The sequence below is a fragment of the Myripristis murdjan genome, chromosome 13, assembly GCF_902150065.1.
Source record: "Myripristis murdjan chromosome 13, fMyrMur1.1, whole genome shotgun sequence".
NCBI lineage: Eukaryota > Metazoa > Chordata > Actinopteri > Holocentriformes > Holocentridae > Myripristis > Myripristis murdjan.
In genome coordinates this window covers 28,921,232-28,942,729 of record NC_043992.1, presented here as the reverse complement: position 1 = coordinate 28,942,729, position 21,498 = coordinate 28,921,232, and the positions used below count along the sequence as shown (strand labels likewise).

At 44.0% G+C, this 21,498-nt stretch overlaps 2 protein-coding genes across 2 annotated transcripts in view; one reads left to right on the top strand and one right to left on the bottom strand.

Moving 5' to 3' along the window:
- The window catches only part of npas1 (neuronal PAS domain protein 1), a 24,632-nt gene extending 15,126 nt beyond the window's left edge, over positions 1-9,506 (top strand). The window contains exons 5-11 of the mRNA XM_030067246.1: positions 3,505-3,679; positions 4,287-4,399; positions 4,908-5,104; positions 5,784-5,890; positions 6,221-6,368; positions 8,188-8,300; positions 8,404-9,506. Of these exons, the coding sequence (XP_029923106.1) occupies positions 3,505-3,679; positions 4,287-4,399; positions 4,908-5,104; positions 5,784-5,890; positions 6,221-6,368; positions 8,188-8,300; positions 8,404-9,506 (1,956 nt within the window). The remainder of the gene's footprint in view (positions 1-3,504; positions 3,680-4,286; positions 4,400-4,907; positions 5,105-5,783; positions 5,891-6,220; positions 6,369-8,187; positions 8,301-8,403) is intronic.
- A 4,864-nt stretch (positions 9,507-14,370) lies between these two features.
- tmem160 (transmembrane protein 160) lies at positions 14,371-21,136 on the bottom strand. The gene is made up of 4 exons (XM_030067741.1): positions 20,828-21,136; positions 20,472-20,496; positions 16,597-16,689; positions 14,371-16,045 (listed from the first exon to the last, which is right to left on the bottom strand). The coding sequence occupies exons 1-4, from the start codon at positions 21,047-21,049 to the stop codon at positions 15,723-15,725; spliced, it is 663 nt and encodes a 220-aa protein (XP_029923601.1). The 5' UTR covers positions 21,050-21,136; the 3' UTR covers positions 14,371-15,722.
- Positions 21,137-21,498: the final 362 nt, after the last annotated feature.

The window sequence follows — 21,498 nt, the reverse complement described above, 5'->3', positions numbered from 1 at the left end:
TGGGCCTCCTCCCCAGACAGAGGGGTTGCTTAGCCGGCTTAACCCAGGTCAGGCACCTTGACCAAGGGCACAGCCGGCCGCCCACTCCCCTGGTGCCTGCAGGTATAATTTCCTTCTCACCGGGTCTCTGGGCCGGAAGCGCAGGGATAAACCCACACACACACACACACACACACACACACACAGCCGCTGAAGGCGAGGAGAGGAGACTGAGGCTTGAAGAGAAGTGACGTAGAGGGGGGGGAGAAGAAGGAGGAAGGATAGACAAAAGGCCAGAGAAAATGAAGCGTCGGGGTGGTGGTGGTGGTGGTGGTGGTGGGGGGGCGATCGAAGGATGGAGAAAGGGCAAAGCGAAGGAGGTAAGAATAGGGCAGCAGAGGCTGGCTGGAGAAAAAGGGATAAATGGGGTAAGGAGGAGGGAGGAAGGATGGTAGATTGAGGGAGGAGGGAATTGATCTGGGAATGGTTAGTATGCAGCCCCCGCTCCCCCCTCCCTCCCTCTCTCCTCTCCCATCAGTCAGTGAGGGCTGAGGGCTGAGAGTGTGTTGTGGACCACTGCCCGGATGCCTCATACATATTAAAGCCCCCTGCTATTATTTATATCATGTCTCTCCTTCCCCTGCTCGCTGCCCTCCTCCCCCTCCTCACCGCTGCACAGGCATCCGTGCATGTGCATGTCCACGCGCAACACACACACACACACACTCGCACACACACACACACACACATCCGCAGACGCACTGACAGAACTAGTCGCACAAACATATTTTCACAAAGATGCGCGGAGACACAAAAACAGACAGTCCAGTCACATACACAGAGAAACGCAGAGCGGTGCGTGCGCATGCATATGCACCCGCAGACGTGGGTGCGCATCCACACACACACACACACACAGAGAGAGAGAGAGAGATTTGAATGATCTCGGTCTCTCCTCACGTCTTCTCCGCGCCACATTCTATACCTGTTTTTATGTCTGAGCCTGACTCATCCTCTCAATCGCTCTGTCTCTTTCTCATCTTCTCATTTCTGTCTGATCTTTTTTCAATCCCTCTCTCCTGCCTGTGATGGAGTGATATTATTCGGATAGGTCTTAAGCCCTGTAAAGCCCATAAGGACCTGTTTGTCTCTCTACCTTGTTTTCCAATACCACAGGGCCAAGGGATTGTGTCTCTTTCAGATGGCCGGTCCAGTGTTTGGAGCAGAGGTGAATTTAGTCCTTATTCATAACCCTCCCAAAAAAAAAAAAAAAAAAAAAAATCCCTGTTGAAGACGAATTATTGATAAAATATCTCGATGTAATCAGTAACAAAAGAAGCCCTAGGCAAGCCGGCTCAAGCAGAGTTTCGGAGGCCAACCCGAATCCTTTTACCTGTCGAATATCCCAGCAGCCTCTTCAGGCTCAGAAGCAAAGCCTGATTTTAAACATTAATATCGAAGTCAGTTTTGATGTTAGAATAAAAAAAGAATGCGCCGGAATGATCTGGCACCTTAATCATTACACTGCTGAGTTTACATCTCATGTTTCAGAGTAACATCCTATAAATTCTGAGATGCTGCCATGTCACATTGTGATAATCTGTTTTTTTTTTAGGGCATTCAAGGTCATGGATCTTTATATTTGAAGTATGCACTAGTACATAAGCAAGTATTTGTGGAGTTTTTTTCCTTTCATAATCAAGTTTGCAGTAGCATTTTGGCCTTTTTTTTTTTTGGCCTGCCTGACAGATGATGATGCTAGAAATCCAAATATGAAGACAGTGGAAAAACATAGTTCCCCAATGGGTTAGAGTCGATGAAACAGAGCAGATGGAAAGCCGTATGATGCACAAAAACAATCAAATAATTTTATCATTATATCGCCGTAAGAGCAGCAAGCTTAAAACACAATGCAACTTAGCAGCTCCCTTACTAAGGCGTTTTTGTGCCAATGTGTTGCTCTGAAGTGCTTGTAACTTCTAACAGTGTAAATTGTTCGAAGAGGATGACACTATCCGCGATTTATCACTGTAAAACGTTTTGAATCAACTGAACAGCTTTTCTAAGGAACGTTGTACATTTTGATATGCGTTCATATCGCACACATGCCCTGTATTCGTTATTTGAATTGGTGATGCATCTAAAATGTGTATGTAAGGCCTTGAAGGGTGTTAACAATGCTGCAGAGATTTTTAAAGTCTGACAGTCCCGTGTTTTTAAAGTATGCAAGAAAATTGTTCCATATGGTAGCTAGGCTTCAGGATTTAATAATATGTTTATTACAGGTGGCAGAATCCCCCCCATACAACAGGGTGTTCCTTAAGACTTAAAGCACTGGACATGTGAGAGCTCCTATCCCCTCATGTATCCTCCCCACTCCATGGGGTTTTCTAAACTCCTCCATCTTTCCCCCTTTTCCGTTCACTCATCGTCCACCGCTCCCATTCCTCCGCTCCCTCCTTCCCTTTTCCCTTCTTTCTCTCCCCGGCTGTGATGTCCTTGAGGGCCTGCTGAAGCTCCCATAAAGCCTGCAGTAAATGGCTCTAATCCGGTAATAAATGGCTGTGTCCTACAGACAAGGGTGTGAGGCTGCTGCAGCCACGGCTTTATCAGATGGAATGGTATTGGCACACACATGCTCGCACAAACACACACACACACACACACACACACACACACACACGTACACAGAAATTCACAGATGTAATAGAATCAGCATACATGTGTGTCTGCATGCATGCTCACTCACTGTTTCTCTCTCTCTCTCTCTCTCACTCTCTCTCTCTCACACACACACACACTCTCACACACACACATCCATTCAAACTCCTGCAGATGGAATCAGACCTGCTCCGATTGTGCTGCTTTTATGGATGCCATGCAAGAGCAGCGCTATTATTACCTTTAAATGATTAGAGATGCGACTATGATGCATTATGATGATAGGATCTTATAGAGCTGTATGAGCTGTTGCACTGCTCTTTATGCCTGCCTGGGAGAGGGCTGGGACAGACTGCTGGCTGTAACTGAATGAAGGAGTGAGCAGGGAGACGGGGGAATAAGAAGAATAGTAATGTGACCTTTGGAGATACTTGGAGTTCACCTGTTTTTAATCAGCAAATACAATTGATTTTATCTCCCCCAGTTTTATTTGTGTATTACTGTAGTCACTTGCTCCCATGAGACTGGACTTAAATATATGTGCATGAGTTTGGGTGTGTGTGTGTGTGTGTGTGTGTGTGTGTGTACGAGCACAGGTGTATGTGCATGTGTGTGTGTGTGTGTGTCTGACAACCTCCGCACTCCTTGTTGTGCTGTAACTCAAAGCAGTGCTTTCATTTCCCCACCATAACGTATATTGATTTTTCTCAGTCTGTGTGTGTGTGTGTGTGTGTGTGTGTGTGTGTGTGTGTGTGTGTGTGTGTGTGTGTCTGTCCATGCATGCGTGCATGTGAGTGTCTGCTTGCTCATGTGTTTGCATGTGTGTTGCCTCTGTTTTTCATCTGTGTATGTGCCCCTCTGTAGGTGGAGCTCACAGGCAGCAGTGTGTTTGACTACATCCACCCAGCCGATCACGTAGAGATGGCCGAGCGGCTGGGCATCAGGCCCCACCTCCGGGCCGAGGCTGGCTGCCACACAGCCCCGGAGAGCGCCTCCAGCTCCGCCTCCACCTCCTCCCTGGCTGGCACCCCTGAACCCGGTACTGATGATGCTGTCAGATTGTCGAAGGATGTAGTTCAGTTCACCCTCAGTTATTTTGTTACCACTATTAAACTAAAGTTAGAAAAAAAAATCATGGATATTCAGCATCTGAGGAGGATATTCACAATGTCATTGGTACAGTCAACACCAATATTTTGAAAATGATACTAATCCTTTGTTCTTGTGTTTTTTGACACAACTTAATACCTCACATTGTAGCTCATTGTTATTGTAATGTTAACGCAGTGTAGTCTTAGTGAGTATGTTTAAAAAGCAGTTAAAGTTGCATTCATGTCTACAGGATGAGAACACATAATCACACCATTGTATCTGTTCTTACACATTTCATACAATTCCTCTAATTTAGGCAAGAGGCCGATGTTGCACAGTAACTCGGTAACTCGTTATTGTAATGTAGCCTGCATGCTTAAACACTTGAGACACATACGTTTCTTTTTATATATTAATGCTTTTACAGTTTTGTTGTGGTATTGAATCAGATATACATAGTCATTGAATTTCACTGGTATTGGTATCAGCTACTAAAAGTTTGGTGTTTTGACTCATCTATTCTCCTTGACCTTTTCCTCCCTCACACTCTGCAGCTCCGTCTAGTCCCCACTCCCCTGGTGACGATCCTCCTGACCGTGGCTTCTTCATCCGCATGAAGTCCACCCTCACCAAGCGAGGCCTGCACGTCAAGTCTTCTGGATACAAGGTACAAATGAGCGAGGAAACAGCTGGGCATGACGTTGAAACAAACAGGTGCTCATCAGCCCAGTTGTTCTACGCAGGGTGAAGTAGCTGCACAAGTAGAGCCTTACGTAAATGCCTCACAGCACTACCAAGCCATCAAGTTGGTCTTATTCTGTTCCACTTATTTTTGATTGCGACCTTGCCACCGTAAAAACCAGCACCATGTACTTACTACCCCCCCAACACTGCTTCCATATGCCAGTGCTGCTTCACTGCGATGATTCTTTTACTTTGAACGTGTCCTTGTTTTTGTGTTTAGTTTACTGTGACAGAGTAGCCTCCTGTGTGTTATCTGCACCGTGTGTGTGTTCCTGTTATTTTGTCATCCCTGTGCTGTGCTGTGTTGCTGTCTTGTTACGTGTTAGGATGGATTAACCCATTACTTACCTGATTCTGATTCTGAGCAGCCGTGCGTCCTCCTCCATTAAGACACAGGCTGCTGTTGTTTAACGGCATCATCTAATTGTCAGGTGATCCATGTGACGGGACGTATCCGCTGCCGCCCTGCCCTCGTTCCGGGCTCCACCCGCTCCGTGCGCAGACCAATGGGTTTGGTGGCACTGGCGCACACGCTTCCGCCCTCCACGCTCAACGAAGTCCGCATGGAGAGCCACATGTTTGTCTTCCGGGTCAACATGGACCTACAAGTCACATACTGTGAGAACAGGTACGGGTGAGGTTGATGTGTGTGTACTTGGAAGAATGGTGGCTCAACCAATGTGCATAATCCTGTTCTGGCCAGAAAGTATTTTTTAAATGTGTATAACTGAGGCTGAATTTTGCTGGCTTATTTGGAAAGGAGCATTTTGGAATGATCTCACGTCCTTGGGTCAAGGCCGAACAGTGACTTGAAACTTCATTAAAATCACAAAATGTCCAAGTACAATATCCAAATTGCAGAAGCGGCAGTTTTTTTTTTTTTTAATATAGAAGGTAACGTGTCAAAAAATCTCATTATCAATGAAGTATCATGGTGCGACAGATGGCGGCGCCGTGGCCTACAAATCATATTCGTCAAAAGTAAGAAAACACATTTGTTTGGAACAAACACCAGCAAAAAGTCTTCATCATTATTTTAATAGCTGTTTTAGTGAAAATGAAAATCAGACTGCAAAAATCAGCATTCCTGCTAAAATTGTGAACCATATCACAATCACAGTATCTGTCAAAGTAATAGCAATGTTTTTTTTTGTTTGTTTGTTTGTTTTTCTTATCCGTATCACTCAGCCCTACTTTGGGTCTATATTTTTAGCAGAGCACCCGGCCAGATGGTGGTTAGAGAGGGCACACCTGCCATCTGTGCTTTACACCAATGTATTTTTGCATTTTTATGTATTCGTATACAGAATCTCAGAGTACATGGACCTGACCCCAGCAGAGGTGGTGGGCCATACCTGCTACCACTTCATCCATGTAGAAGATCTGGACAACCTCCGGCAGAGCCATGAAGACTGTGAGTCATCTCAACACACACACACACACATGCACACACACACACACACACACACATACACTCACACACTTTGTGCAGAGATATGCATTCATCTCCTGAATTCATCCCTGTCTCTCACACTCTCACACAAAATTCTTGACTTAAGGATTTGGTGAACCAAGGAGAAAGCCTGTTGAAATCTAGCTCTGTCCTATTGTGATAGGCGCCCTCTGCTGTCATGATCGCGAAATGCGACTCTCATAACGGGCCTCTCTTCTGTTTTTCCTCCCTTTACCGTCTTGTTCCTGTTGCGCCTCCTTTCTCCGCCCCACCCTGTCCTTACTGCCTCAGTGCTGAGGAAGGGCCAGGTGGTGACTGGCTACTATCGCTGGCTCCAGAGGAGAGGCGGCTACCTGTGGATCCAGTCCTGCGCCACCGTCTCCATCAACCACAAAGCCCCCCACGAGCGCAACGTCATCTGGGTCAACTACGTCCTCAGGTCAGTGCAGCCTCATCGGCGCCTTAATCAGTTCTTTACGCCTGCTGACGTGCAGCTCGGTTTACATGCAGACACCACTCTGGGTGCAGAGCAGGGCTGAAGGGCCAGATGATGAAATGTTATGGTAAACAGCAGACGGGATTACGGAGTTTCATCTCAAAGTAAGATAGCTACCATTTCAGAAAAGTGCACTTACAAAATTCTTGCTGGCATGAAAGTAAAGTAATTTATCACTTACTATTAAAATCTGGAGTCCACTTAAGACACTTTATATGTTGCGTTTTCAGAGTAGAATCATCTGCATTTTTTTTAAAATGTTGATTATGGCATTTTTGAAATTATGGAATTATGGATTTTTTTTAATGGGCTTGTAGTGTGTTGAATGAATACTTAATTTTTTTTTTTTTTTATTTTGCTCATTAATTTTCAATTAACTATTATCAGTTTTGCTTATTATTATGACAGCCAGAGCACAGCAGAGTTGGTTTTTTTTTTTTTTTTTTTTTTTTTTTTATAAGTTAAGTAATTATCTTGTGGATGATGAACCCAGAGAATTATTAGGCTTCCCAGTGGGTAATGTTCTGTTGTGAGTCAGTATTTGGTTGGCTTTATACAAATCGCATTTATTTATTGATCCATACAGTTTTATTCTAGTGATCTTGTGTGGTTCATGTTTACTTAACCAAACTTTTACCTTTACATAAACAAGATCCCACAGCCAGGCATCCCATCATTATTCATAAATTTATCCTGTTACTTTTATGGCACTGAACAATACTATTTCTGTCTATTCCATAATATTACTCTTTGTCGACATGTGTAAAAATAAGAGTGCTAAGACATAATGAATAAAAAAATTCAAGACTGTGCACCTTTGGTTTATGTTCCAATTGGATGTGCTGTTTAAATGAACAGGTCTCCTCATTATCTTTGTCTAAAGCTTTTTTTTTTTTTTTTTTTTTTTGTTACACAGACACAACAACAGTGCAAAATGCATAAAATATGCTTTTCCTTTATTTCTCTCTTGTATCATTTCACATGCGCGCACACACTCTTGCATGCACTCACAAATGCACACAGACACTCATGCAGACGCACTCAGATGCATGCACGTATACTCTATGTGCACACATACACACACACACACACACCCCAAACACAACACAATGTAAAACAAAAGTGTGCACACAGCGAGAGAGGAGTCAGACAAAAACAAGAGGAGTAGGCTGAATTTCAATGCTAATTGGACTGAAGCTATATAATTACAACAAATGGATGTCAGAATTTTGGGGCTGAATGGTGTTTTAGTTAATTAGTGCTGTAATTACAAGAGCTCATTAACTTCTCCAACAGCCTCTTCCTTGTCTGAGCTTAACTATGTATGGGTGGGCTGCTGAGTGGAGGGTGTGTGTGTGTGTGTGTGTGTGTGTGTGTGTGTGTGTGTGTGTCTTGGGGGGCGGGGTCTGCCTATCCCTGGCTACCTCTGCTTGTGTCTGAGTCGGTGCTTGTGTGTATGTGTGCTAAGAGCTGTTGTGTGGAGAGCTGGGTGTGTGTTAGGTGGAGGTTATGGGGGTGTGAGGGAGTTTGGCTATTGAAGGTTGTTATCTGGCTGATTATATGTTGTTACCATCTCTGAGTATTCACTCAAATCAGTGCCGCAATAGTGTTTTTTACAGCAGTAAGTGGCTTTAAGTGGCAGATATTCAGTTGTGTATATGTATACCTCTTCTCCCTCCCTTTCTCCTTCATTCTGTTTTTCACTCCATCCATCCATCCATCCCTCCATCATGCTGTCCTTCCCTCTCTCTTCCAAATTTAGTCGAACGGAGTTACCTGACACTCCACTAGATCTGCTGCAACTACCAGAAAGTGTGAGAGCAGAGAGGCTGCGAGTTAGTTCCTCCCCGACTGACGGCTCCCCACAGGCCCGAGGTATGACACGACACATTTGACCTCCTCACCACTGCACCCGCTAACAAACAGAAACATGCGACCATACATCTTCTTATTGGAAGAATCTCCCTTTCTTTCTCAGGCTCCCAGTCAATAAAGAGCTCGGTGGGTAAGAGCGAGCCTGACTCCAAAGGCAGAGAGTCTTTCCCTGCTGCTGCCGTCCAGTCGGAGGAGAGGAGGAAGCGCCCGCTGCGGTCCGACCCTGAGGGCGCTCCCCCTGAAACTCGCCGCAGACTGGAGGAGCTCCGCCAGACTGAGGAGAGTGTATCGGCTTCTTCGGACCTGGCGAGCGAAAGTGAGGGAGACGAGGAGGAGGAGACAGAATGGGACCAGGGGGGAGAGAGCGAGAGGGTGAAACGAGAAGAGGGTGGAGGTGGAGTGAAACGGGGTGGGGGAGGAGAGACGCCCACTAGAGGGGAAAGAGGGGGCAGGGTGCACAACGGCCGGGCTGTGATCCAGCAGCTGAAGAGCGTGGTGACCCCGGCTCCCCTGTCCGGCAGCCCCAGCATCAAGACTGAACATGACGCTCTGACCGGTGGGGGGCGCTGGGTGTCACACCCGCAGACCCCCACCTCGCACGCAGCCGCCCATACCACCCAACCCCAACCGTCACATACACACACCCCGTCCAGCAGCCTCAACGGCGACAGCCCCACCACCCCAATCCCCGACTCTTCCTCCAGCAGTGAGGCCCCCTCAAAGGGCCTTTTCACGCCCCCATCCCCAGCTCTGTCCCCTGCCATGTCCGTGTCCTCCCCGCTGCCCCGCGAGGAGAGGGCGGTGTCGGGCTCTGTCGGGCGGAGCGGAAGTGGCGGAGGTGGCGGTAGTGGTCCTGACTTTGAGCTGCTCCAGAGACTGGCTGCAGGTGGCGCAGCAGGGCGGGTTCTCTTCCACCCCTTGGCCCTTGGCCCGCAGGGCCCTCAGAGCCTCTACGCCCCCAGCACTATCCGCTACGCTCCACCTGAGCTGCCCCCCTCCCACCACCACAGTGCTGGACACACCGATGGCCTGCAGCTACGTACGGACCACCACAAGGGACCACCACCAGCCTTCTTCCCCCATCTACAGAGGCTGGCTGGCCTGCCACCCTTCAGTGGTTTCTCCCCATCTGACAGCCCTTTCTCCTCTGGCCTGCCCTTCTGTATGAATGGACTGAGGGGCGCCGCGGGCTCTGAGGAGGACTGAGACTCACAGAGAGGGGGGAGAGAGGAGGAGGAGAGCCGTAAAGATAAAAATGAGAGACGGAGCGGTGTGACAGAACAGAGAGAGACATTGAAAAGGGCAGCAGAGACAGAAGTGGCAGGACATTAAGCCTCTAAGGACACTACTAATTGGACAATGAGTTGAATAACTGCGATCTAAAGTATGTGACAAGTCCCTGCCATAGGGAATTATTGTGTCTTTCTGTTGTGGATAAGTGACAGTGACTCTCGGAGAAAATGTAACATGGAAACTTTTGACTGGTTGTCCCTCAAGACTTTCCTTCTCTACAACAATAATGAACTCTGCTCTCTGTCTTTGTCTAGATGACTGTGTTGATTCCTGTGTCTCTTCCACTCAGAGAAGCCATATTGTATATAGATACAGAACCATAAATACCCTCAGCTCACATCCTCCTCACTGTCATCCCAATTAACAATTAACCCTAAGCCTGTAGAAAGAGATGGACACTTGTCTGTAGGAATGACAATGACTGAAAATTTGGAAAAGACATTTTTATTATTGTAGTATTATATGAATCATCTCTTACACTGGGTTGAAAGTAAGCAATTGCTCATGGGGTTTCCCATAAAATAATGACAACCTTCTTTTTTGTACTGATATGGGAGATTTAAAATAATAAAAAAAAAAAAAAATCAAAGTATTCATCAGTCAGCCATACTTAAAGCACACTATTGAAGACAAAAAATATGACTAATGTAGTCCCAGACATTCCATTATCTATAGAGGAAGAAAATGCAATGCAGACAGTACACTGTTTCTGTAGTTTATGTTCTGATTATGAAAAATGTCATTTGTTTTATTGAATATTAGTTATAGTATATGCAGTATCATGCTGCGATTGTGTTTGTGTAAGAAAGCCATATTACTTTTTTTGTATTTTTTTTAAAAAAGTTTTTATTGCTTCTTGATTTTGTTCACCACAAATGAAAGAGATAGAGGGATGTTTTTTTTTTTTTTTAAGTGTGTTCTAATAGGCAATATAACCATATGTTTTTTATTCTTCTTTTTTTTTTTAATTCTGGAAGATGTTTTAGGAGGGAAAGGATGTTGAAAAGGTGATCATTATCGTTTAAAAACCTATATGTTTGTTTGAGCACTTACTGAAATTTGTTCTGGTGTGAACTGAAAGCACTTCATCACTTGATGCTCCCTGTGTGATGCTGTAAAACAGACTAAAATACCAGAGTGGTCACTAATATCGCAGACTGACCACAGTGTAGCAGAGCAAAAAAAAAAAAAAAAAGAAGAAGAAGAAGACCCATTTTCCATCCACAGCCAGGTGTGTGGTAAATAAATAGACCACAAGAGTTTTTCCCCCCCATATGTGGTCATTAAAAGACCATCAGAGGTCAATAAAGATGAACTGTTTCCAGAACTGCTCTGATATTGGTTTCAATTCAGTTCAGTCAAATTCTGAAAGGAGGTTCTAAATTGAAAACTGGAAATATAAAACACTTTAAATATTTGTTCTACAATAATTAATCAGAGTATTTCATCTCAGGACTGAAAAAAAGGAAATATAAAACTTTTATATGATTAAAAAAAAAATATTGCTGTTTTTTTTTTAATTGCTCAGATTAATTTCCCATTTGGATTTGAAATAGATCACAAACATGGCAAGTTGTAGTTTCAAAAGATCTTCAAAATATTTAAATATTTTACAAGTTTCATTCCAAAATGAGATTTCGAAACTTTTGAAAAATTTGACATCTATTGTGTAAAAAAAAAAAAAACAGCTTGCATGAAAGTAAAAGGCAATATTGAAAAAGTGTGAGAGAATTATTGCAATTTCAAACTCCTTACTTGCAAAATAGTAACACTGATCTAATGATTATGAAAGTCAGGATTTTCCAATATACTGTGGCTTTACAGCATTTTGGAATGAAACTCTTCAAACAGAGCTGCCATTTTATCAAGATACGTGGAAAATTCACATTGTTAAAAGAAAAAACAAGTTATCAAAATGACTTGAATGTCTGATGCCATACACTGTAATGTATGTTTATGTTCTCCAATCTGAGGGTGCGGGAAATTGTCTGATGTTCTGATGTCTGACAAAAAACATTTATAATTGTATGGACTGGATGTGCACTACACACCCATACTGTAGCTGTCACGGTTGTGTGTATGTATGTATGTATGTTTGCGTGTGTGAGAGTGTGTGTGTGTGAGCGTGTGTGTGTGTGCCTTGTGTTTTTTTTTTTGTTTTGTTTTGTTTTTTGTTCAAATAAATAGCTAACCCCTTGCCCATCACTGTGAACCTAACCGTATTCTCCCATCTTTGTGAATACTCCATCCACTTCTGACCTTCAAATAAAAATGAACAAATGTAAAAAAGAAAAAAACAGTGATACATGATGATAACAATAAAATATTCCAGTAGAGGAGCACAACTTTACGTTTCCCTGATTCTCTTTTTTTTTTTTTTTGTTTTTTTTTTGTTTCTTTGCAGTGCATCAAAATCATTTTGTGTGAACAGCCTCCTGACAATTGGCAACTTAGTGAAACATAACTGGCATGAGTATTTCGTTAAACACTCTCAAATTAATATTTTACTCAAACAGATCAGTTTGAATACATAAAAATGTTTGCAGGGTATTTATATTCACAATGACAGGTGTAATTAATGCCAGCTACCATCACTTTTCAGGCATTTTTACAGTCACGGAGCAATCTGAAATATGTGACTGAAATAAATGCACACCTCATCATAACCAGACAGAAGCAAAATGGTTAGAATATAGAAAAATATTCCCGTGCCACTGCAAATGTTATGTGTTCCCAACAAAGGTGGTGGGTTAACAGAAGTCTGAGTTCTGTGCTGCATGTGGATTCTCTCCCCGCAGGATATAATATAGAACAAAGGCTGAGGAGGCGGCAGATGCAGACATACAATAAAAAGTAGGGTCTGTGCGGGGTTGCGGTGACCCTGGCTTGAAGTGATGCGGGGGGACACCGGCCATTAGAGTCTGTTGGATGAACACGGACTGCGCCATAAATGGATTTGAAAATGAAGACAAAGGCATGAGTGTATTGTTGTGCATGTGTGTATCATGTGCGCGTAGATGGAGGTTGTCTCACTTGACTGTATGTGGCTGTGCATCGCAATGTGTGTGCGCGCGCGTGCACGCGTCGGTGCGCCGTGCGCCTCGTGTGTGCGTCTCCATGAATTTGCGAGTGTGTGTTCTCTGAAGGAGCCCCAGGGAGGGGCTCTGACATTGAAGACGGGTTAAATCCTGTTTTACATTCAAGTGGCAGGCCCTAGTTCATTAGAGTGAGGATCATTCCTCCTCAAGACCAAAGGAAGCGCATACTAAACAAGAGCAGTTGTTGGGGAGAAAATGCCATTGTACGTGCGAAACCGTATGTACTGTATGAGGGTGTGTGCACATGCCCGTGTGCTGGGAATGAGGCTACAAAATAACCCGAGGTTTCGTCATTATCTCATTTTTTTTCTCTCCCGCGGACTGCTGTTGATAGCTTTTACACAGGAAAGGTGTGGCTCGTACAACTGAGATGTGTGTGTGTGTGTGTGTGTGTGTGTGTGTCTGGTGGCATCTGTCCTGACTGTCTTCCACTCCGCCTGTCATTGAGTCACCCACACGCCCTCTCTGTCAGTGACTTTGACGGCTTATCTTGCCCCCTGAATTGGAGTTGCAGTCCCAGGGGAAATACCTTAGCACATGTAAATGCGTTTGAAAGAGTAAAAATACGGGTAGGAATAATGGAGAGAGGGATGAAGGGAGACTCCCAGACAAGGCCTGGTATACTTCCACCCCTCCGTCTTCCTCCCAAACACCCTTCCTCCACCGCTGTTCGTCTTTCAATCTTTAACTTGTCCTTCAGCCATCGTCTCCACTCTCTCCAACTCTCTTCTCTCTCCACATGTGCCCTTTCCTCTACTTACCGAGGAGGCCGGTCCATACTTATGGGCTTCTAAAGACATCTCAAGGAGTTCTTTGATCCGTATGCATGGCATTTAACACCTGAGAGCAGATGAGAAATCTGGTCTCAAAATAAGCAGAAGGCTGTGGCTTGTACTTTCAGCTGGGACTGAGGCGGCTGCTGGACCTGGACCTGAGGGCCAGGGTTGGGGGGCCGGAGCCGGGTCTGAGACCGGAGCTGTGGTTCTGTAGCTGCGAGGGGTCTGGGGTAGATGGTGTTTGTCAGTGAGGGCGCGTCTCCTGCCTCTGGGCGCCCTGCCCTTTAGACGCGCCGGGCCTCAGGAGCCTCCTGCATGCCAAACAGACCTGTGCAGTCAGATGCAGCCATGGAGGAGGGAGGGGAGGAGAAGCGAACGTGAGGAGGAGTCCAGAGAGAAAGGACTTGAGGGCGAAAGGGTAGAAGAGGATCTGAAGAGAGAGAGAGAGCAAGGGAGGAAGATATGGGAGGGAGCAAGGGGGGTGTGGGGGTACTGGTCACACTGCAGCACCCATCCAGACACACCCTGCATGTGAAACACAACTGCACTGAGACGCCCCGGGAATCAACGACAGAGACGGGTGGAAAGGAGAATAAGAGCATAAGAGAGAGAGAGAGAGAGAGGGAGAGAGAGAGAGGGTGACTCTGAGGTGAGTCTCAACAGCAACACTGTGTCGATGGCTGAGAGATACCAGAGACCTGCGCCCTCACCCAGTCAGCGATAGTTATCACAGACAAAGCCCCCCCATCACCACCACTCCCACACACCACTTGCTGTTCACGAGTGCAGTTCACATATTCATACACTCCCAGAGGGGCACGCCATGAGAACAACTATATATGCACAGCACATATGCATGTATGGATGTTTAAATGTATACAACATGCCTCATATCTTCAACCGTAGGGGGAAATCACTGTTTATTTGATTGGCAGTGTTCACACATAAACACATTATATTATATTGTTCCTTGTTTGCATCATCCAAAAATGTGACAGTGTCTCACGTGATATTGCATCAGCCTACCTATGTCGCAAACTGTACTTTATGGTCCAGTTACACATAGAAAAAAAAAAAAATAGAAAACATGCTGCAGTCTGGCTTTGTAGCTGTGTTTCAGCATATATTCGTCCGATTTTATTTCTTGACAGCAGAGTGCACTCAAAGTGATGCACACAAACAAGTAAACCCAAGATCCTATAAGGACCCACACAAATGCCAAACTGTGTTCCTAAACTATTCTCACTGTCCGTTAAAACAGCAATTACAATGATCTTCATTCAAGATGTAAAAAGGTTCAGGGTTACATTAGGTATATGCACTATATATCCACAAAACCAGAGAGAAAATAGCAACACAGAAAAAAAAAATACTTACTTTTTTTTTTTTTTTTTTGGAAAAATATCGTTTCCAAAGGACAAACAGAATCTGACCAAAATGCTATTACTATTTAAAAAAAAAAAAAAAAAAAAAGTTTATTTTACAGAATAAACTCTGGAAAAATAAAGTCTAAGCCCTCGTGGATTTGCAATCCAAAGTATACTTTGAACACTTTGACACAGACCGGAAACATGCACATATGTCCATTTTTTCAAGGTAAAATAGCACAACACCAGCTTGATTTATTTTAAGATTTCTATGAAGGATTCAAGTAATTAATCGCAGTGAATTGTGTTGGAAAAAAAAATATATAGAAAAACTGATGTCAACTGAATAAAATAAAAATGTTTGCCCACAGTGCCCTGAAAGGTAAACTTGATCAAAAATATTATGCTCTCAGTGAGTCTTTGGAGGTACTGACTGTGAGAATGTAAAACATAAAAAATACAATTTTAGAGAAACGATTTGATAAATGTTTTAAGTAAAGCAGCTCTGAAAATTCCGCATATGAAAGATGTTACAAAAACAGCTTCTTCTTTGACCAGAAAGTGAATGTAGTCCCTCTATCAAATGATTATCAACAACTTGACAAGAATTTTCAGCATTTTCTCGAAGCAGTTTTTCGAAAAAGTCACAAAAGTCATTCTCATCCTTTATAGTAACCTTCACATCAACATAAGAATGGACAATAGGTTTTTATCAGAGCAAAAGACATGGACATAGACGCTCTCTCAGACACACTCAAACACACACACCTCCCCTCAGTATGGACACATGTAAGCATGCTTGCACTCACGCACACACAAACTGGGAAACCCTGATTCAAAGCAGCAGAAAACACCACACACACGTTCCTCTCCATCAGGGGAAGAGCTCTATTTGTTTTTGCTGTTACTGTCCTCATTGTCGTGGCGCCTACTGTCGCGGGAGCCACCGTAACCTCTGTGCTCGCGTCTCTCCCGGCACTCCCGGCACTCTTCGTCGTCATCCTCCTCCTCCTCGTGGATGATCTCTACCTCCAGCCGGCCGATGTAGAGAGATACCGCACACAGCCAGAAGAGGGCAGCGCTGCTCACCACGGCTCCATGGAGCAGCAGCGCTGGCAGGGACAGCATCATGATCCTCCGCAAGGCGAACAGACTGCCAATGTATGAGGCACCGCCAAATGACACACACACACCACCGAGGATAAAGAAGGCTGAGGAAAAACACACACTGACATGTTATTACTATGGAAAGCCTGAACCTCCTCACATCAATTAATGAAAAACTGGTATGGATTCAGCTTAGGGCGACGTGAGCTTGTTTGTGTGAAAGTGTAAACATTATGGATACTTTAAAAAGAAAAAAGTCGACATGTGGATTAAAAATATGGCACGTTTTGGAGCAGGACATAACATGGGTTAATTATTAGACATCACAGAGACCTGAATTTTTACTCATGATATTGTCAAGGCACGAAATCATGGTGAAATCTATATTCACTGCTGTAGGAAAGCAAATATCCATCACAAGACACAGAGGTCCAGAGTACTGAGTAATGTGGATGAATCTGGGTGCTACATCTGATCAAAACTGATTTTAATTTTCACAAATAACACAAAACTGTCGTGGATTTTCAAGACCTGCAGGAACCCTTTGTTTTTTTTTTATGCCAGACTACTAGGATCTGAATCACAAGCCTGCTGTATGGTAGGCATGCAATGTGCTGGCTTGCGACTCGACTAAACATAAGTGTTGAGTCCGTACCATACGCTGCTTCTCGTCCCACTTCACTCTGGACGAAGGCAATGACTCCGATCCCGGTTGCCAACAGACCGTTCCTGAACCAGGACAGGAATCCTGCAACATACAGGCACATCCACTCGTGAACAGCAGCCTGGCATTCACACAATTACACATGCTTATTGAAAATGCCCTGCTAATAATTCTGATCAGTGTGATTTCATTTTTTATACATCAGGTGCTTCCCTCCCTTATCCAAAACAGCTGACTCCCTTCCCGTCATTAACAGCTGCCCCAGTGTGTCCCGACCTCCCAGCAGCCATTCCCATTCTGAGCTTTTAGAGATGTTGGGTAAAGACATCAGTTGCAAGCACCGATAAATCACCACTTTTCAGGAATGTTATTCATGTGTGGCAACTTATGAAAATGCTGATCAACAGTTACAAAACATCCAGGTGCATTTCCAAATAACTACTATGAAGCCAGTGTTGCAGTGCACCACACGTTTTGTTTATAATAAGAATAGGGATTACAATTTATTGATCCTCGAGGCAAAATGGGCTCATTACGGCAGCAAAAATAGGATATGGATAGCAATACAATGAAACAGAAAATACTGAATAAGTTACACTCTACTCAGCGTGCTAATGCTGAATTTCTACTGGCTATTTGAATCGGAGCATTTTAAAATTCATATTGAAATGATAGGCTGTGTATGTAAAACAGGGTTTCCTCTGGGACTCCTCATGGCTGCAGGTACTTTAAAAAATAGTTGCAGTTTCAAAATGGCTTTTGTTTGGATGCTTAGACTGTGATAAAGACACACAAATTCATATTTCTAAATGCCAGCTTGTTTAAAAAGGGATCAGTCAAACAAATTTTGAGTTTTAAGGCTTTCAGGCATTTCTAGCTGTGGGAAAAGATTAAATGGAATGACAAAGCACCATACCATTTAAATGTTAAGGGTCATAAGGGAAAAAAATCTGTTTTTTTTTTTTTTTTTTTTTTTTTTTCTATTTTAATACACATACATAAACAAATGGATAAGCAGTCTTTCAACAGTTCATTTCCTCTGGCTGGCTTTAACAAGTTAAGAGCGTCTGCACAAATGTGAGCTGCATTAATGATGCTGGGCACTGAGCTATTAAACACAGCACTGAAAAGAATCAAAAATATCATTATCATCAGCTGACAGTCACGTAAGTAACTCAACTCTTCTGCCTCCTCACTCTAACCCCCAGTTTAATATTTGGGACCCTCAGTTGAAATTTGAACAATAAATGTGTCATTTAATAATGACACATACCAGCTGAGCGTTCACTCCTGGTTAAGTGTGGCTCCTCAAACTCCACGCCTACATGCACAAGCAGTAGAAAAGCCAGGACAAGACTGGAAATGTGGAGATACTGCCATCAAAATCCATTTAAAAAAAAGGGTGTCACTTGAGAACCAAAATATAAGTCAAGATGTGCTCAGTAATCCGTTAAAATGTTGACGAGAATCTTTAAAGAAAGATGGATGTTACAGGTGAGACTCGCAGATAACACTGTGAGATTTCAGTGAGGCCTTTATTTCAAAAAACATGTCCGGAGCTGTGATATTGTTTATTATCTCTGCCTGGCGACAGCCTGGAGGAGATCATGTGTGAGTGTCTGTCCATAGCTAATTTCACCTAGTAGACCTACTGCAATTATGACTGTATAATGATGAACCTCTCATGGTTGTGGTGATTCAAAACCTTGGAAAAACATTTGTTCTTGCTACGTCCACTCTCTCTCAAGCTCACTCAACCACCTCTGCTCTCTCTCTTCAGATACTACTGAGCCTACCAGCCACATATTTCTTTATTCTATTGTGGCCATGTTCATTTCAATTGTGAGTGAGAAAATCCAGGATGTGTGTTGTGTTTTTTTGGGTGAGTTTATAAAACACACTGCTGATGAAGACAGACAGCAGAACTGGCTCATGGCTGATGTAATCTGTTAACAAGCAGGGGTTAAAATAAGTTAAACAGCGAGATGCTTCATGACTGTAAAAAAATGACATGTAAAACAGCCATTGCTGAGCGAGTAGTTTGTGTGTGCATGTGTGTGTGTGTGTGAGAGAGAGAGAGAGAGGGGAGTGTGTGTGTGTGTGTGTGAGAGAGAGAGTGAAAAAGAGAAAGACCTTAGTAGTAATCTAGAATTTTTCTATTTTAATTTGTTCTCTTTTTGAAACATTGTCTGTCAAAAGCCATGCGACCAATGGCAAAAATGGACCATGAGCCATAATTTCCAGACCACTGGTATAATGTGTGTGATAAAGTGAAACAGATACAGAGATAAGATGAAAAAGCTACACTCATCGGGGGCTGTGGTCAGCACACAGGTGGTGTATAGTCTGGAAAAGGGGAGATTCGCCTGGCAGAGTTCTGCACTCTTCTTGCTCTGTCTGGTTTGATGCAGAGTGGTTTCACATGTTCCTTGAATGGCACTCCTCTGTCACATAACAAATGGAAATATCTGAAATGTGCATAACAAATCTGATCCAAGTACCTACCACTTTGGAGTGCTTGGCAGCTTTTTGGGGTGGTAAGATGTCAAATTAGTTGGCATTAATTTTAATTTATGCCCTCCTGTTAGCGCAGTCGAATGTATGCCATTGCCTTGTGTTTATCAACTAGGTGAATGGGCCAATGTACTTTTTAAAATACAAGTGATAATGATGCCTATTTGATATTATTTAGGTCACCAAGAAATTGGGCTATAAATAATTTTCAAATCTTTTTAAGTTGTCCCAGTCCACTAAACCAGTGCATACTTTTTTTTTCTTTTTTTCATAATCACTGTGTGATTTAATGAACAAGGTTGACCACACAAAACAATCGAACCATTTTCTAAATGCGAAGCCTGCAGATGTGATATTTAATGTGCGCTGGTTACATTAGTAGAGTATGTGTTGTTTGGCTAAATAGAAACGGCCTGTTTAGAATAAGTGCAGTTCATCTGTCATGAAGCCTGTATGTGTGTGTGTGTGTGTGACTGTGAGGGGCCAGACTCACTTCACAAACCCTGACTCATGAGGCAAACCGCTGCTGAAGAGGAACAACATGCTGTATTCACTGTTAACAACTTTTCCAGCTGTGCTCCACTATAATCTGTTCATCAACACCTGCACTATTTATCACTGCTGTTGCTGGCCTGCCCTGAAGCTGCTCGTGCCCCCCCCCCCCCCCCCCCCCCCCCCCCCCCCCCCCCCACACACACACACACACACACACACTCACCCACTGAGTTCAGATGCACTGAGTCATTTTGCTCTAGGATCAGGCCTGTACCAGTCACAGCAGGAATCACTCCTCATCTTCACTTCTGCTGTGAGCCGAAACGTTGTGGACTAAAGAAATACCTTTCAGGTCACCCGTTCTTCACTAAATGACGGCCTGTACCCTCTCTATGCACTACTACTGCCAAGGCTTTGTCTACTTGCACTTCTTGATTTGGGTTTCTTTGAGCTTTGATAATCTACACAAAACTAATTTTTCACACCGTTGCAGTCACTGTATGTTGTCACTAAGCACTTAAAATTTTGTTTATCAACATTATTCAAGATCAAGTTTATTTAAGCTCGACATCACTGTTTAGTCTCAACTGCTTTACATGCCCACGAATTGACAACAAACTGGAGGACACGCCCTGACTCAATTCTCATAAACAGCAAGAAACACTCCCCACACAAAACATCTGGAACAGGGAGGAGAGCCGTCGGCCACAGGGAGAGGAGACCCCTTCATGGCCGGACAGGTGCGCAGTAGATACTGGCCCAGAGTGAATTATAAGGTAAATATCAACTAAAGATGTTGATGTGTTGGTTTCAACCCACGCTACAGTTACATCCCCAATATAGTTTACTCAGATTACCTGTTTCATGTGACTTTCTCAGCATCTGCAAACATTAGAGAAGAAAAATATTAGGTCAGCTGGTATATGGCCTGATACGGGCTTTTATTTCCTAATCAAAGGGTTTTGTCATTACCCCAAAATATCATCAAAATATCCTTATAGTTGTTGTACTTTCATTAACAGGGCAGAAAGATATGTAGGATGATCTTCCCTTTTAGATTTTGCTGTGATGAACACATCGGTGGTGTATTCCTCTACAATGCACCACAGCCTGGCCTTACATTGGTTGTATTTAAAGGGAGAAAGGAGACGAAAGCAAGAACTGTGAGGTTAATGTGTGTTAGCGGCAGCTCTTTCCACTATGGCAGACCTACCAAAGCATCCGCCTTGTCCAGGTCTGTCAGCTGGTACTGCTGCTGCTCCGGCAGCCGGCCCTTGCCCCACGGTCCCTTGTCGCCGGCCCGGAGCCGAGCCGAGCCGTGCAGCCTCCGCACCGGGACTCGGCAGCCGTCGGCCGGGACGAGCCTCACTACCCGGGCAAACTGCGACACGACCTGCGGCAGCTGCCTTCTCATAAACAGACTCAGGGAAGCCATCACATCACTACTGAAAGCAAAAACACAACACGACCTCCGGTTGCCCTGTGAACTTTCGCATGGCCAACGACAACCCGGAAGAGGGCGGGGCTACTGCGAGGCACACCGCGGTGGAAAGGCAGGGAGATAAGAGCAGCGCCATCCTGCGACCGCTGACAAATAAGCACAACAGTGATGTGATTTGTCCAGGTTTTTAAAACTACACATTGATTAGTTTCTTTTTTAGTTTTGTTCTAACTTCTGGAAATCATGTTTGCATATGCAGCAGCATTGTCCCTCTCACTTTTCTGAGGCACAGCCTGTGATTGCATGTTTGAGCCGCCTCGGGGCGCTAGAGCACCAGATTAAAGATTCTGCCTGATGATAACCAACTCAAAGTCCTGAATTTTAGACCAGCAGAATGAGATTATGTCAAGTGAGATAATTTGGTGAGCTCAGTTTTCATGGAG